Below are 13,913 nucleotides of genomic sequence, written 5' to 3' on the forward strand. Positions count from 1 at the left end.
TGTCTAAGTTCTGGAGTGGTAATGGTGTTCTCAATTGATCTTACCCTTTACACACACTACGGCTGTGAGACTTGGGGTCAAGTCACTTCTTCTTTCTGCACCTCAGTGTTCTTATTTATAAATCATGTCCAGTCTCATAAGGTGTCTTTGAAGATTAAATGATATTAAAAAGGTGTATATAAAGTGTTCTGAGTAATGCTAGAAAAGTTTAAAGAGTGAAATTACAAATGGTAGCTTTTTATACTCTTGTGGGAACACATCTCATCAAGTTCCATAAGACCAGGGCCTTAACTAACTGCTGTTTCCAGCCCTTCACATAGCCCCTAGTATGTTGTTTGTGCTCAACAACTATTTGTTCATGACTGATTTTAATGAGAATAGATATGAGCATTCTTCTCTAGTAGAGAAGCTAATGGAATGCCTAGGTGTTAAAGAATTACACGTCTTCACGTTTCTCAAGCAGCAGGAAATGGAGGTAAATGAACTAGATTTTGTTCAGATCTAACACCATGAAGTTTTAATTTTTTGAACCATTTTAGCATTGTGGTTATAGCTCAGGCTGTGGAGGCAAACAATCCGGAATTGAAATTTAGAGTCGGGATTTTCAGTTATGTGATTTGGGGCTAAATATTAAATCTCATTAAGCATCAGCTTTATTTATTGGTAAATTACCTGTGAGATGATAATTTATCTTGAATGGCTCTGGAAGAATGAAGTTAGATTTTTAAGACTTCAGCAGAGTGCCTTGCCCATAGAAAGTTCTTAATAAATCTAGTGTTCCACTTAGGGACTGGATCAGTAGCCACTGTTGTACTCATTTCATTCTTGTTTCTCAACTGACTGAGGCAGAATCATATCACAATTATTATATTTGAAAAGAGAAACACGGGTAGCATTTTGAGAGCTCTGTAAATTGCCAATCAGAGGTTACTGATTAAAAGCTGTAACAGCAAACTTTCATTATATATTATGTAAACATTTACAAATCCACAGCTTGGATTGAGAAGGACTTGTAATGAATTAGATAATGACAACACATTACCATTTTGGTAAATCTAGATAGCTCTTTTATTTGTCCCAGTTCTGTTAAACATTTTAAAGGGAAAACTGTATTTTAGAGGAGTAAATGGAAACTGTTCAAATCAAAAATTTAAAGCAGTTATAGGTAAGAATGATTAAATATGTTGCAGTTTACAAAACCTGTAGTATAGTTTGGTGATGGTGTAACTAACAAAGAGCCTGAGTAAATCTTGCATGAACTTAGTCATGTTCTTCCATTTTTACCATTAGTTATAACATTAATTTACAGATTTTGATGCAAGCTTGAGTTTCTGAGGAAATTTGTTCCTAGGATCAGAAGCACTGAAAGATGAAACTAGATATTCTTGCAACTCGGTGGCAGGTGGTATAAATCAATGGCCTAATTGGGAAAGTCAAACTGTCTTTGAGAACTTAGCTTTAAAGCAACAGCAGGTGGAGATGGAGATAGAAAAGGAGACATTTACCTGGGGGCAAATCTCACATTCTGAATGGTTCAAAGCAAGGAGATAGGTGATTTTCTGCCTGCTGGGGGTGAAAGGTTAGTGAGATGTAGAAAATGGAGTTTAATTGCATGAATTGCTTCCCTATGTTCTCCTACAGGGATGGAAGCAATTTGTGGTAGTTTGAATTCTCTAGTTCAAGTGTAGAAGAAGAATAAACTTGAAGGATATTGTTATGGTCAAATCATAGACGAAAAGGGATTTCAGGGTTTGTGAAATGTTAACTGATCACTTGAGAAGTGAGAGTGGGGTGGGAGTGTGGCATTGCTAAATACTAAATACCCCCTCTGGGGCTTCCCTGGTGGCTCAAACAGTAAAGCATCTGTCTGCAGTGTGAGAGACCTGGGTTCGATCCTTGGGTTGGGAAGGTCCCGTAGAGAAGGAAATGTGCTCTTGCCCCAGTACTCTTGCCTGGAAAATCCCATGAATGAAGGAGACTGGTTGGGTTTACTCCTCTCCTCTTTTGAAAGTATTCAACTTCATTTCTCTCAAATTAGTAAAAGTGAAAAGTTTTGGAGTCCTTCCCTGGTGGGCCAGTGGTTAAGACTTCTGCCTTCCAGTGCAGAGCATGCAGGTTCGATCCTTTGCATGGTACTAGATCCCACATGCCTAGCAACCAAAAAACTGAAACCCGAAACAGAAGCAATATCGTAACAAATTCAGTAAAGACTTTACAAATGGTCCACATTAAAAAAAATAAAAAGTCTTTAAAGAAAAAACGGTTTTGCTTACTCTAAGTCTTGTCCATTCTGGCAAGCATGTCAGGCAAGTGGAAGCTGAGTAGGGAAATCTTATATATTCACCTTTGTCTTCTCTCCTGTAGCCCAGTGTCCTTAGGTAAAGGGCCATTGCTCCCTTTACTTTCTATGGAACTTCATGAATTTTCACTCTCCTCGAAGCTTCAATAAATACTGAAGTATGTTCAAGAGTTAAAATGACATTTAGTTTTCGGTTGTGGTCTCCTGAAACCAGACCCTGTTTAAGTATACACTTGAGTGGCAGAATATTCTAATAAAAGTTCCTTATGTCAGATGTGGGCTCTTATCTCAGACACATCCCTAACAACCTCCCTGAGTCTCAGTTTTCTTATTTAATTTACATAGGTGAATAAAGAACATTAGCTTCTTCTGACAACCTATGGGAATAATTGGAGAAAGTAAGCAAAATAACACTTGTGATTATGATGTGAGAAAGAGAGCCATTTCTATAAATGCATTACTGTATTTTTTCAAACTGTATTCTACTAGCATCATTAAATTACATGAAAGAAAGTCTAGGGTGAGTTCTGTGCTAGCTTTTCAAATTTTGCACATAAAGTGGCTCTGTTTAAACCCCAAATTGGACTATCTTTACTCCTCTTCTACCATAACTAAATACCATGACAACCAATTCTTAGGTAGAGATATGTAGTATTGAAATATACAAGGACTTCAAAACAACAATCAACCCTTCAGAAGGATGAGAAATAAAATGAGGAATCAAAGTGTCTTGAAATCCCAGCCAAGATAAACATGATCCTTAGCAGAGAGGAAGAGCATCAGATGTTTGAGAGAACTAGTGAAATCATATGTGTCTTTTGACCTGCTTCCTCATTGTTACCTGTGAACTGCTGGTAAAATTGTGGACTCTGGAGTCAGCTTACTTGGCTTCCATCTTATCTTCACCTTTACCTCTATGAACATGGACAAGTTAAGTAATATCCGGGTTCTCAGCTGTTCATCTGAAAAATAATGCTGATGATGGTAACCAAGTCATAGAGATATGAGGATTAAATAATATTCATGTAAGGTCTTCACACAATATGTGTCATATAATAGTGTACATTTATTTAATGCTTACCATTTTTATTCCCAGTAGTGAGATCCTAGATATAGCCTCTCTCCTTCAAAAAGGTCTTTATTGCTACATAGCTTCTCTGCAATGAATCTGTCCAGGAAACAAATGCTAACAGAAAAATGGGGGCAACCCAGGCAGCTGCTACAAAGAACAGTGGGACAGTTCACTTCAGCTCACCATGATGCATCCGTACAGTGTCCATATATTTTACCAGCTTAGCACAAAGCAGCCAGAAGCCAGGGAGAACCTGAACCTGGGAAAAACAAAACAAAACAAAACAATATATCCAGACTTAGTAACCTCCCTCTACAAAACAAAAGACAAACTTGAATTACTGAAGTACAGAAAGAAATGCTTGCTAGTCCTTAAATCACTGTATCAGTTTTTAACACCCCTCTAAACATCCTCTTCAAATACAGCTCCCTTCCCTATGTATTTCTGATTGCCAGAGTTTATACCTATAACTTTCATTGCTGCATTTCAGTTCTTAGAAACTGACCAGCACCATTAATAAGTAAATAAAAGCTATATGTCTCTCTATTTTCATTTTGGTAACATTTAAGGTCAGCAAAAAATAATAATAAGATCAAATCAATACAGGTAATTTTTAATGCATGAAATTAGCAATTATTATTCAAAGGAAGTAAAGCTAGGATGAAAGCTTGCTCAGATTTCTTTAATGATTACAGTGTAAATAGATAGTGTATAAAAACCAGAGTAGATACTATTTGTTTCAGAAACTCTGAAAGCTCTTAGCATTTAGTGAATCCCAAATCCCTTTTCAACATTGTTGGATAAGCAACATACATGGACTTAGACTTCTCTGTAAAGACACATGAGGAAACAGCAGTTCTCGCCACCTGAGGACCTCCACAGTCCCTCTGTACTGGCTGCCTCATTGCTTGTTAAGCTGTATCTCTTCAGGGTCATAGAGGTAAGTCTCAGCCGGAATTTGGCATATGGAGTAATGAGGGCAATGTCTGGATGCTCAGATAAAGCAGGGTTTTGAGCAACCTTTTGAGAGAAATCAGGCTTAACCAGAATTTTGATTTCAGCTGCTTGAGAGGAAAGCAAGGTGAGATTATCAATTCATAATATTTGTTTGATTTTTGTCTTCCATTTTTCTAAGAAAACTTTACAAAATATAAAATTCCCAGCACTCACTTTTGTTTTCTATTTCAATAGGCATTGAATTCTAACACTCTTTATGAAAGTAACCTTCTTTCCTCTTCCCAAATACATAGAGGTTCTAATATGAGAATGCCTCTCTTTTCCCTCCCCCTTCCCCCTCCTTCTTTTCCTTCCTTCCTCCCTCCCTCTATTCCTTTTTTTTTTCTTCTTCCTTCCTCCTCTTTTCCCTTCCTCTCTTTACAATAGCCCTTTTCTACTGTGGAGTACTCTCAGAAATGGTGTTTGGGTTTTTGGGAGCTCTGCTTAAAAGAAAACAGTGCTCTTTTGTGTTGGTGGGAACATGAGTCCAATTATTTTCAGACCAATGCTGAATCTCCTTAACTAAAAAAACAATCCCTTTCATATGATGATTCATTTATCACAGAACCATTTGCATAGAAAAAGGACAAGAATCACTGGTTGATGACGATGAGTGCAGAGTTGCATTAAATTATTTTCAGTATATAAGTGCTTTTTACAGGGGCGAGAAAAATCATTTTACTTTTTATCTTTCTGATAAAATAATGCACTTGGCAATTAACAATGGACCTGTCTAGTTCTTCATGTTTCCAGCTTCAAACACAGGTAGAATATTTCTCTCAGCCTACCATATAGCTTATTCAGGGCTTCAGCCTTTCTAATCATTCTCATCATGTCTCCTTTGAAACATTTCTTCATTAGTAACCCCCTATTTTAACTTTGTATGGTTCCTTACTCTTCCCATCTTTGAGCTTTTTTCAAAGATGAAAATTGCTTTTTTTGATTTTTTTACTTAATGCTTTGTGTTCATTATAAGGATTATTAAAAAGTGTATAAAAATAAACTTTTAAACTTAAAACTTATTCCATATTCTATCATCTATAGATACCTTCTCTTAATGTTTTGGTAAATAGTCCTTCAGAATTTTTCCTTTTCTTTATTTTTATGTTTGTAGCATTGACTTCTACCTGTCTTCCTATATGTTAATGTAGCATCTATTCATCTCTCTGTAATTTTCTGTATTGGTCAGTAACATGTCATGAACCATCTTTTATGTAATGTTTAATTGTGTCATGATTTTAAATGGCTGCATAGTAACCCCTTTAAAAGACATACCTTAATCAGCCTACATTTAGAAGGCTAGATTATTTAAAATATTTTTGCTATTGTATATTATGTGTTGAAAACATTTGCACCAATTCTTAAATTCTGAAATGAGCTAGTGATTGTATCAGGCAACTGGAACTTTGAAGATCACTCATTAGTGTACATACGGAAAGCTTCCTATTGCAACCTGAATTGTAAGAATTCTGTTTTTTTTTAAAATCCCCCAAGAAGTATTTTCATTCATTTTTGTTGTTTGTATAGGGAAAATACACCTTTTAAAAATAAAGCTTGTAGCTAATAACTACAAATGTCAGGTATGAAGTGGCTTATTTGTTGGGAGATGGGAGGAGAGGGTGAGTAACACCAAGTGTGAGGTTTTAGACAGAGTATAAAGTTGAAATCTGCTGTCTAGAATAACTCAGTTATTTTAGAATAGTATAGGAGGCAGGGCCTGAAAGTACCACCATTTATTTCATGCCTTTTTGGCTGAAGGTATTACAGATTTTGTTTTAAAAACTGAGGATCCAGCACATTCATTTATTCAACAAAACTGTGTTAATGATCTTCCTGGGCCATGGATGAAGCTGGATACTAGCAAGACAGAGATGAATGATGCTGGTTCTGTTCTCAAGATTCTCATGGTCCACCGTCCGGGGTGAGTGGCTAGTTGCTGAGGACATTGTAGATAGCATCACCAAGAAAAAGTAATTATGCTGGCTTCAGACCCCGTGTGCATCCTACTCTGGAAACACTTTTGGATTTATTATTCAAAACATTTTTTCAAGTTCCAAAACATATCTTGGAAACCTGTACATTTAGGGTAAGCTGAAAGTCACTCCTTACTATGCTGATTGGAAAGTGGAGAGAAAATACAAAAAGTGCTGGCTAAGGCTAATTCTGAAAGCAGAATAAACTCCCAGCCCACTTTTCCACACATTGTCCCTTCTTGAGTGTGATCCCAACTTTGTCCCTTCTTTAATGTGATCCCAAGTTGGCAGGTCACTATGCATGTGGACATTGAGGGAGGAAAAGAGCTGTCCACTGTGTCAGGCTAGAGTCACATTCAACAATCTGCGTGTGATGACCTCAGGATTGGCTTAGAAGATATTTTTATATGATTGTTAGGGCACCACAATCCTTGTTCACTCTTATCGACATATACAAGGAATCAAACCATGGTCTCTTGCATTGTAGATGGATTCTTTACCAACTGAGCTATAAGGGAAGCCCATACAAAGAACGAGAGGTAACTTTGTATTGTCTGCACATTTTATCCAGTTTCTCAAACTTCAGGATGCATAAAAATCACCTAGAGATCTGATTGAAATGCATGTTTGTAGTCCTTAGGTCTGGGGTGGCATCTGAGATTGTGCATTTCTAACATGCTTCCAGGTAATGAATGGCAATATGCTGGTTCATGGTTGGCACTTTGAGTAGCCAGGACCTAAGACGTCTTCACGTATATCTGTTTTTTTGCAGCTGTGGTGATGGTCCTAAATAGCATGAGTGTCAGTTGGAGTGCCCGGATCCAGATTTTCCTAACCTTTTGCAAGCTTACAGCAATTCTGATAATTATAGTCCCTGGAGTGATGCAGCTAATTAAAGGTATGGACTGAAAAGTAAATGCTTTTTAAAATACGTATCTGCTTTTGGTCTCTTCTAACACTGACTTTCACTTGTACTAGCAGAATCCCTTAATTAGTCTCTCTGCTCATGGAACTTAGACTCTATACTGTCATCTAATTGATTTGAAAGCCTGTAACATTGCGGGGTGAGTTGGTATTTACAGCTGATTGGCAACAAGAGGATTAAGCCTGGGCTAAGCAGCAAAATAAGGCATCAGTGAATTTTCTCTTGGTCTAAACTGTTTGTAGTGAAAACACAAAGTGGAAAAAAAATAAGCTGTTAGTTTTAACTACAGATAAATGTGTCTTCTTATTTTTACTTCAAAGTAGTTCAAGGATATATTAAACATTAGAGAAAAAGATATCTGGAAAATAATGAAAAATGATAAAATATTTTTTTACTTTTTTGTAATTATTCCTTTTACCTTGAGAATGGAATTTTGACAGAAGGAGAGTCAGATATGGAAACAGCATTCATAAAAAAAATGCTATTTGACAATAAAAATAGTTGTAAAAATGTATTTTATTGTTACATTATTTTAATGTAAAATCTGCATTTCTACAGAAATGTAACACCATTTTCTGGGAGTATTTGCCTTTTTAGAGTTGAGATGGTTGAGAGTGATGTCATTTAGAGTTTCAGTTGTTCTAGGTAAGAAGGCACAGGCAATTGCTTGGATTCAGGGGAAATTATTGGATGAGAAGGAGGTCTAGTGAGTTATTTAACAATGGGCACAGTAGTAGGAAATAATTTAGAAAGTAAGAAGAAATGATAAAGGAGTGATGTGTAACTTTGGCACGTAAAGTTTTTCATGTTCACATTGATGTTGTCTGTTCCAAGAAAAGGAGTTTATAGAGAAATTTGATGAAGTTGCAAGAGAAGGATTACTCAAGGCAAAAGGAAATACCAAAATTAAACAAAAAATCATTGCTGAATGTAGAGGCATTAAACGATAACAAAGGTGGAAAGATTTGTCATTCTATACCTGGGGAAAGGGAACCACTGCTGTCTGTTTAATAAAACCTAGTGGGACATCTTAGAACTCTCCTGGCTAAATGTTTGCATCAAATTCGGCAACCTCAGCCAACTCAAAATAAACACAATGAAGATCTTCAATACTATAGCTTACACTGAAGGGAAAACAAGAACTCTTCTAATTCATGTTGGTCTCCACAGAGCTGGCCTTCTCATACTTTATCTGATCCATTAGAAATGTAGGGAAAGTAACTTACTTTGTTACTGCTTTCCTTTTCTGGGCTAACTCTTTATATTTCTCTAAGGAATTTCTTACATTTTTGGAAATTTCAGAAACTGAGTCATTTAGATTCCAAAAAATGACATGCAGTCCTTTAAAACAAAGATTATTTTTTTCTTTTCTCTTTTTGATGTAAGACTGTAGTCAGTTTTTACTACTTAATTATATATGTTGGTGAGGTGAGGTGAGGTGCAGTTGCCCAAATGTTACTGTATTGCAAATTCCTTGAGAGCAGACATATCTTTTAGCTTTTTTTTTGGACACTTACAATAGAATGATCCTTTAATATTTATGGTATTGTTGCTGAATCAAGCTTGGGTCTGCTTACCCAAGGACCAGCAATGCCAATCTACTGTCATCAAATTGTGGTGAAGGAAAGCATAGTGTTTGTTGCAGGGAGTCAAGCAAGGAGAATGGGCACCTTATGTTAAAAAAAATCTAAACTCTCTGGCAGCTTTTAGGAAAGACTTTATAAAGAGAGTTTGAGGGAGAAGGTCACAGGGTACCTGATAAGCTCCTGCACAATACTCTGATAGGTTGATGATAAAGGTGAGGTCACAGAGGTCAACATTATCAATCCTTAGGTTCCAGCCAATTTGCAAGCTATGTGATTGTGGTCATCTTACAATTAGCTTCTTCCTCCTGATACAGGCTTTAATGTCTGGGAAACAACTCAAGGATAGGACTCAGGATGTCAGCTGTAGCCCTAAGGAACAATTGGTGATGGTGGTTTTAGTTGCTAAGTCGTGTCCAACTCTTGAGACCCGACAGACTGTAGCCTGCCAGGCTCCTCTGTCTGTGGGATTCTCCAGGCAAGAATACTGGAGTGGGTTGCCATTTCCTTCTCCAGGGGATTTTCCTGACCCAGGTATCAAACCTGGGTCTCCTGCATTGCAGGCAGATTCTTTACCAACTGAGCTACAAGGAAAGCCTGAGGAATAATTAAGGAATTTTAATTTTGCTTTATAGCTAAACTATTACTCTTTTAATCTTTCTTGACTGCTTTCCTTTGTTTCTGCATTTTCTCACTTCTCTGATTAAAATCGCTCTTTGGAACTCAGGGAAGCCTAGGAGCCTAAAACTTCTACAAACATGTGGCAGGGGACAAGGCAGTGGTCTGTCCCCAGTTTCATTATCAGTGCTTAATATGACCAGCTTTCCTTATATATCTCACTTAGCAGAGAAATGACCTGGGAATTTTCTTTTACATTTAAAGTAAGTTAAATATTTTGGAGATTATTCATAGCAGGTATATTTGCTCTATTACTATAAAACAGTGATATTTCTTTGTCTCTAACTTATCACATATGTTTCACATTAATACAAAACTTCAAGAGGAGAAAATTTTTACTTACCCAGATTGTACATTTATTTTGATCTAATGAGATTCAGAAAATAATGGTATGTTCTATATTCTCTTATGAGGATTTGTTAAACTTTCCTTTGAATCTAATAACTTTCATCTTCTTGAGAGCTCTGTTATGCAGCCAAATACTCCTGAAATTTGGAAACAACTCTCTTTTGTAACACTTTGTGCTCAGGATTAAGTCTTTACAAAGTTTTGTATCTTTTATTGGTTATTCAGTATTGCACTTTTAGCAATGTTGTCCCATAAGGCCTAGGAGACCACAGATCATGATAAAGCAATAGACAGCAGATGTTTTTAATCTGGGTTCCAAGATTTATGTTTTTCTTCTATGAGGACACAGAGATGTTTTAATATAATAGATATTTCTCAATTGACAGTGTCATTTAAAAAAAATGAGATATATTTAGGAATTGGATGTTTTGAGAGAGTCATTTAGTGGATAACACAATATTCTCCATTTTTGGCCTCAAAACTCACACACTGTATTGATATATATGTTGTTGTCTGGAAACTGCAAACAAAAACTGAGATTTAAGTGTGGAGAGAGTTTTATGTACACCATCTGTCTTCCACCCCCCCTTTTATTTACTTACATGATGGCCAATTTTGAAATAGTCATATTTCCCATTTAGATAATCTTATTTGCCATTTTCTTTGGGAAACAGAAACTCATTATGCTTTACTTTGAATATTGACTGACTAAATCTGAATTTCTATTTTTTAATTATCCAAAAGATATAGAAGAAAAGTCCCATCACAAAGAGGAGAAAACTGTGATGCATAAAAGCACTCAGTCTACATGTTGATGCAACAATGTGTTTAAACCTATTTAAAGTTCAATATAGTTTCTTTTCCATGCTTCTAGAAGGAAACAGTGCTGTTCTCTAGGTAAGGTTCCACAGACCTTCTCTGTAATTGGACAGATAGTAAATGTTTTCAACTTTGTGTGCCGTGTGATCTCTGCAACAATTATCAGCCCTATTGTTGGAGAGTAAAATTAGCCATAGACTGATGGTATCATGGCATCTGGTCCCATCACTTCATGGCAAATAGATGGGGAAACAGTGGAAACAGAGGCTAATTTATTTTTCTGGGCTTTAAAATCACTGTGGATGGTGATTGCAGACATGAAATTAAAAGATGCTTGCTCCTTGGAAGGAAAATTATGACCAATCTAGACAGCATATTCAAAAGTAGAGACATCACTTTGCCAACAAAAGTCTGTCTAGTCAAGGCTATGATTTTTCCAGTGGTCATATATGGATGTGAGAGTTGGACTATAAAGAAGGCTGAGTGCAGAAAAATTGATGCTTCTGAATTGTGGTGTTGGAGAAGACTCTTAAGAGTCCCTTGGACTGCAAGGAGATCCAATCAGTCCATCCTAAAAGAGACCAGTCCTGGGTGTTCATTGGAAGGACTGATGTTGAAGCTGAAACTCCAATACTTTGGCCACCTGATGCGAAGAGCTGACTCATTTGAAAAGACCCTGATGCTGGGAAAGATTGAGGGCAGGAGGAGAAGGGGACGACAAGATGAGATGATTGGATGGCATCACCGACACAATGGACATGGGTTTGGGTGGACTCTGGGAGTTGGTGATGGACAGGGAGGCCTGGCATGCTGCGGTTCATGGGGTCACAAAGAGTTGGACATGACTGAGCAACTGAACTGAACTGAACTGATGGTATCTAGATAAATAAGTAAGCCCAACTGTGCTCTAATAAGTTTTCCTTTATAAAACAAGCTTGGAAGTACCAAGCAGATTTGTTTCACAGCATTTTGCAGCCCCTCTTGGTATCTAATGCACTATAGGGAGAAAGCAAAAAAAGCAAGTTAAATGATGTGAGAAGGTGGTTCTGGGGTTTCATGCCACCTCCTCATTGAAGATAGACCCTTGAATAATTCTTCCCAAGCACTGTCTTATCATCGCTGTTGAGAATTATATCACACTCCTAAACACTATAACTTACAGGTGATCCTTTAGTATTTTTTCATGGTGAAACTGTTAAGAGTAGAGGCATGCTAAAGCAAGGGACTGTTTTTGAAATGTTGTTTTCTTCTTTGCCATGATTTTATTACAATAAATGTGAAGTAGTGTTTGGCTACATGATGAAAAAAGCTGAATCACTGGAAAAGACCCTGATGCTGGGAAAGACTGATGGCAAAAGGAGAAGGGGGCAGCAGAGGATGAGATGGTTAGATAGTACCACTGACTCAGTGGACATGAATCTGAGCAAACTCAGGGATATAGTGAAGGGCAGAGGAGCAACATGCTGCATCCATGGGATTGCAGAAGGTCAGACGTGACTTAGTGACTGAATAACAACAACAAAAGCTTCTTCTTAAATGGTATTTTATGATTACGTGGCTTAAAACAATTGCCTATTTGTCTTTACAGTAATAGATGTGACAACTAATCACAAAAATAAAAAAAAATAAATGTGAAGTAGTGTTAGTGGCAATCAGCATATGTTTGGGATTCCTTCTCTATAATGGATGCAGCATTAATAGATAAAGTTGGAAATGAGCAGAGAGTAAGAAATCTAGACCTGAAACTGTATAGTTCATCCCCAAGCCCCCTTCTCCCCCTTTACATGTTTATGGTTAAAGAATGAATAATAACCAGCTGTTTGAAAAGTCCTTAATCTTTCTATTCATATTTCAGGGCAAACACAGTATTTTAAAGATGCCTTTTCAGGAAGAGATGCAAGTATTATGGGATTGCCATTGGCCTTTTATTATGGAATGTATGCGTATGCTGGCTGGTAAGTTGATATCCCTATCAACTGGTGATTTGGATGATTCATTAATTCCTTCAAGTACTTCAAGTGCCAAGTGAGGTGCTAGGTAATTGTGAACAGCCATGATTCACCATGATATGCTGTACTTGAAGAGAGGAAGGTAATGTGGCTTCCTTCACCAGCCCAGTCACTGTGTATACAACTTAACACAAACATCACTGAGGTTTCCAGTCAAGGCAGGCACTAGATTTAAGCTGATAATGTAAATTTAACCTGATAATGTAAAAAATAAACAAATGCTGGGTCTTGAGAACCAATACAAGTCATTTATAAGTATGGATGAGTAAAGGCATAATAGTGCCAAAAGCCGCTAAAGAATAGTACTTTGTCAAAAAGCCTTCCAAGCTGAAGCTCCAAGATCTACGCAAATAGTGATTAGTTGATTTTTTTTTTTCCGCCTTCCTATGAGAAAGAAAGAATTCAGATATAGAAATAAGTAACCTCTTCCCAGGAGGTAAAATGGTACTCTAAAGGCAAGAAGGAGTAAATGGGAGAGTGAAATCAGATGTACTGGATAATCTGCTACATTTCAAAGGACTTTATAAATTCCTTAAAATTTCCTCAACATTTGAAAACAAAAAATGCAGAAAAGATGAATAAAACCACAGTGCCATAGGTACATTTCCGTGGTGGATCCATGTCAAAATGTGATGACATTTTGGTTGAAGCATTAAAGCTTTGTATTTATGTCTTGCTTTGTTTAGGGACTTGAATAACAATAACCATGGTTATGAGTAGGAATTTTTTCTAATTAAATTTTATTGATCTAGTAAGATTCAGTTGAGGTGATTATTGCAAGAAATGCCACTAGAAATGCCATTATTTAAACATCAAAATGATTGTAGTAAAATTAAATTTCAGTTTTGAAGTAATTAGTAGCAATATTTCTTTTAAAACATAATTTATGGAGTTAATTGTACAGTTGCAGTGAGAATGTTCTATGAGCCTAAAAAAGCAACAAACTACACTAGCTTAAAATTATGTAAATGCATCTCAAATACAAACACAATTTCTTTTTGTTTCTTCAGTTTTTAGGATCTTACTCTCTAACTAATGCATGGAATATAAAAATATATTTTTCAATAAATGGAATTTTTACCCTATTAATCTCACTGAATTATGGAAATTCAGAGCACTAGAGGAGGATTAGGAGAGTAAAGGAACTAAAAATTTTAGCATGGCATCTGAAGCATAATGTTTGAAGTTCTTAGAAAATTGTAGCTCTGAAG

The 13,913-nt window shown here is 36.5% G+C and overlaps 1 protein-coding gene across 2 annotated transcripts in view; it reads left to right on the forward strand.

Annotated features, from left to right (window-relative positions):
- Positions 1-13,913, forward strand: part of SLC7A11 (solute carrier family 7 member 11) — a 341,695-nt gene that overhangs the window by 10,578 nt on the left and 317,204 nt on the right. For both annotated transcript variants that reach the window (XR_005722896.1, XM_040250500.1), the window contains exons 4-5: positions 7,113-7,238; positions 12,549-12,648. Coding sequence is in view for 1 of the 2 variants with exons in the window: in XM_040250500.1 (XP_040106434.1) it covers positions 7,113-7,238; positions 12,549-12,648 (226 nt within the window). In the remaining variant the exon portion in view is untranslated. The remainder of the gene's footprint in view (positions 1-7,112; positions 7,239-12,548; positions 12,649-13,913) is intronic.

This window comes from Oryx dammah, unplaced genomic scaffold (assembly GCF_014754425.2).
Source record: "Oryx dammah isolate SB20612 unplaced genomic scaffold, SCBI_Odam_1.1 HiC_scaffold_12, whole genome shotgun sequence".
Taxonomy (NCBI): Eukaryota; Metazoa; Chordata; class Mammalia; order Artiodactyla; family Bovidae; genus Oryx; species Oryx dammah.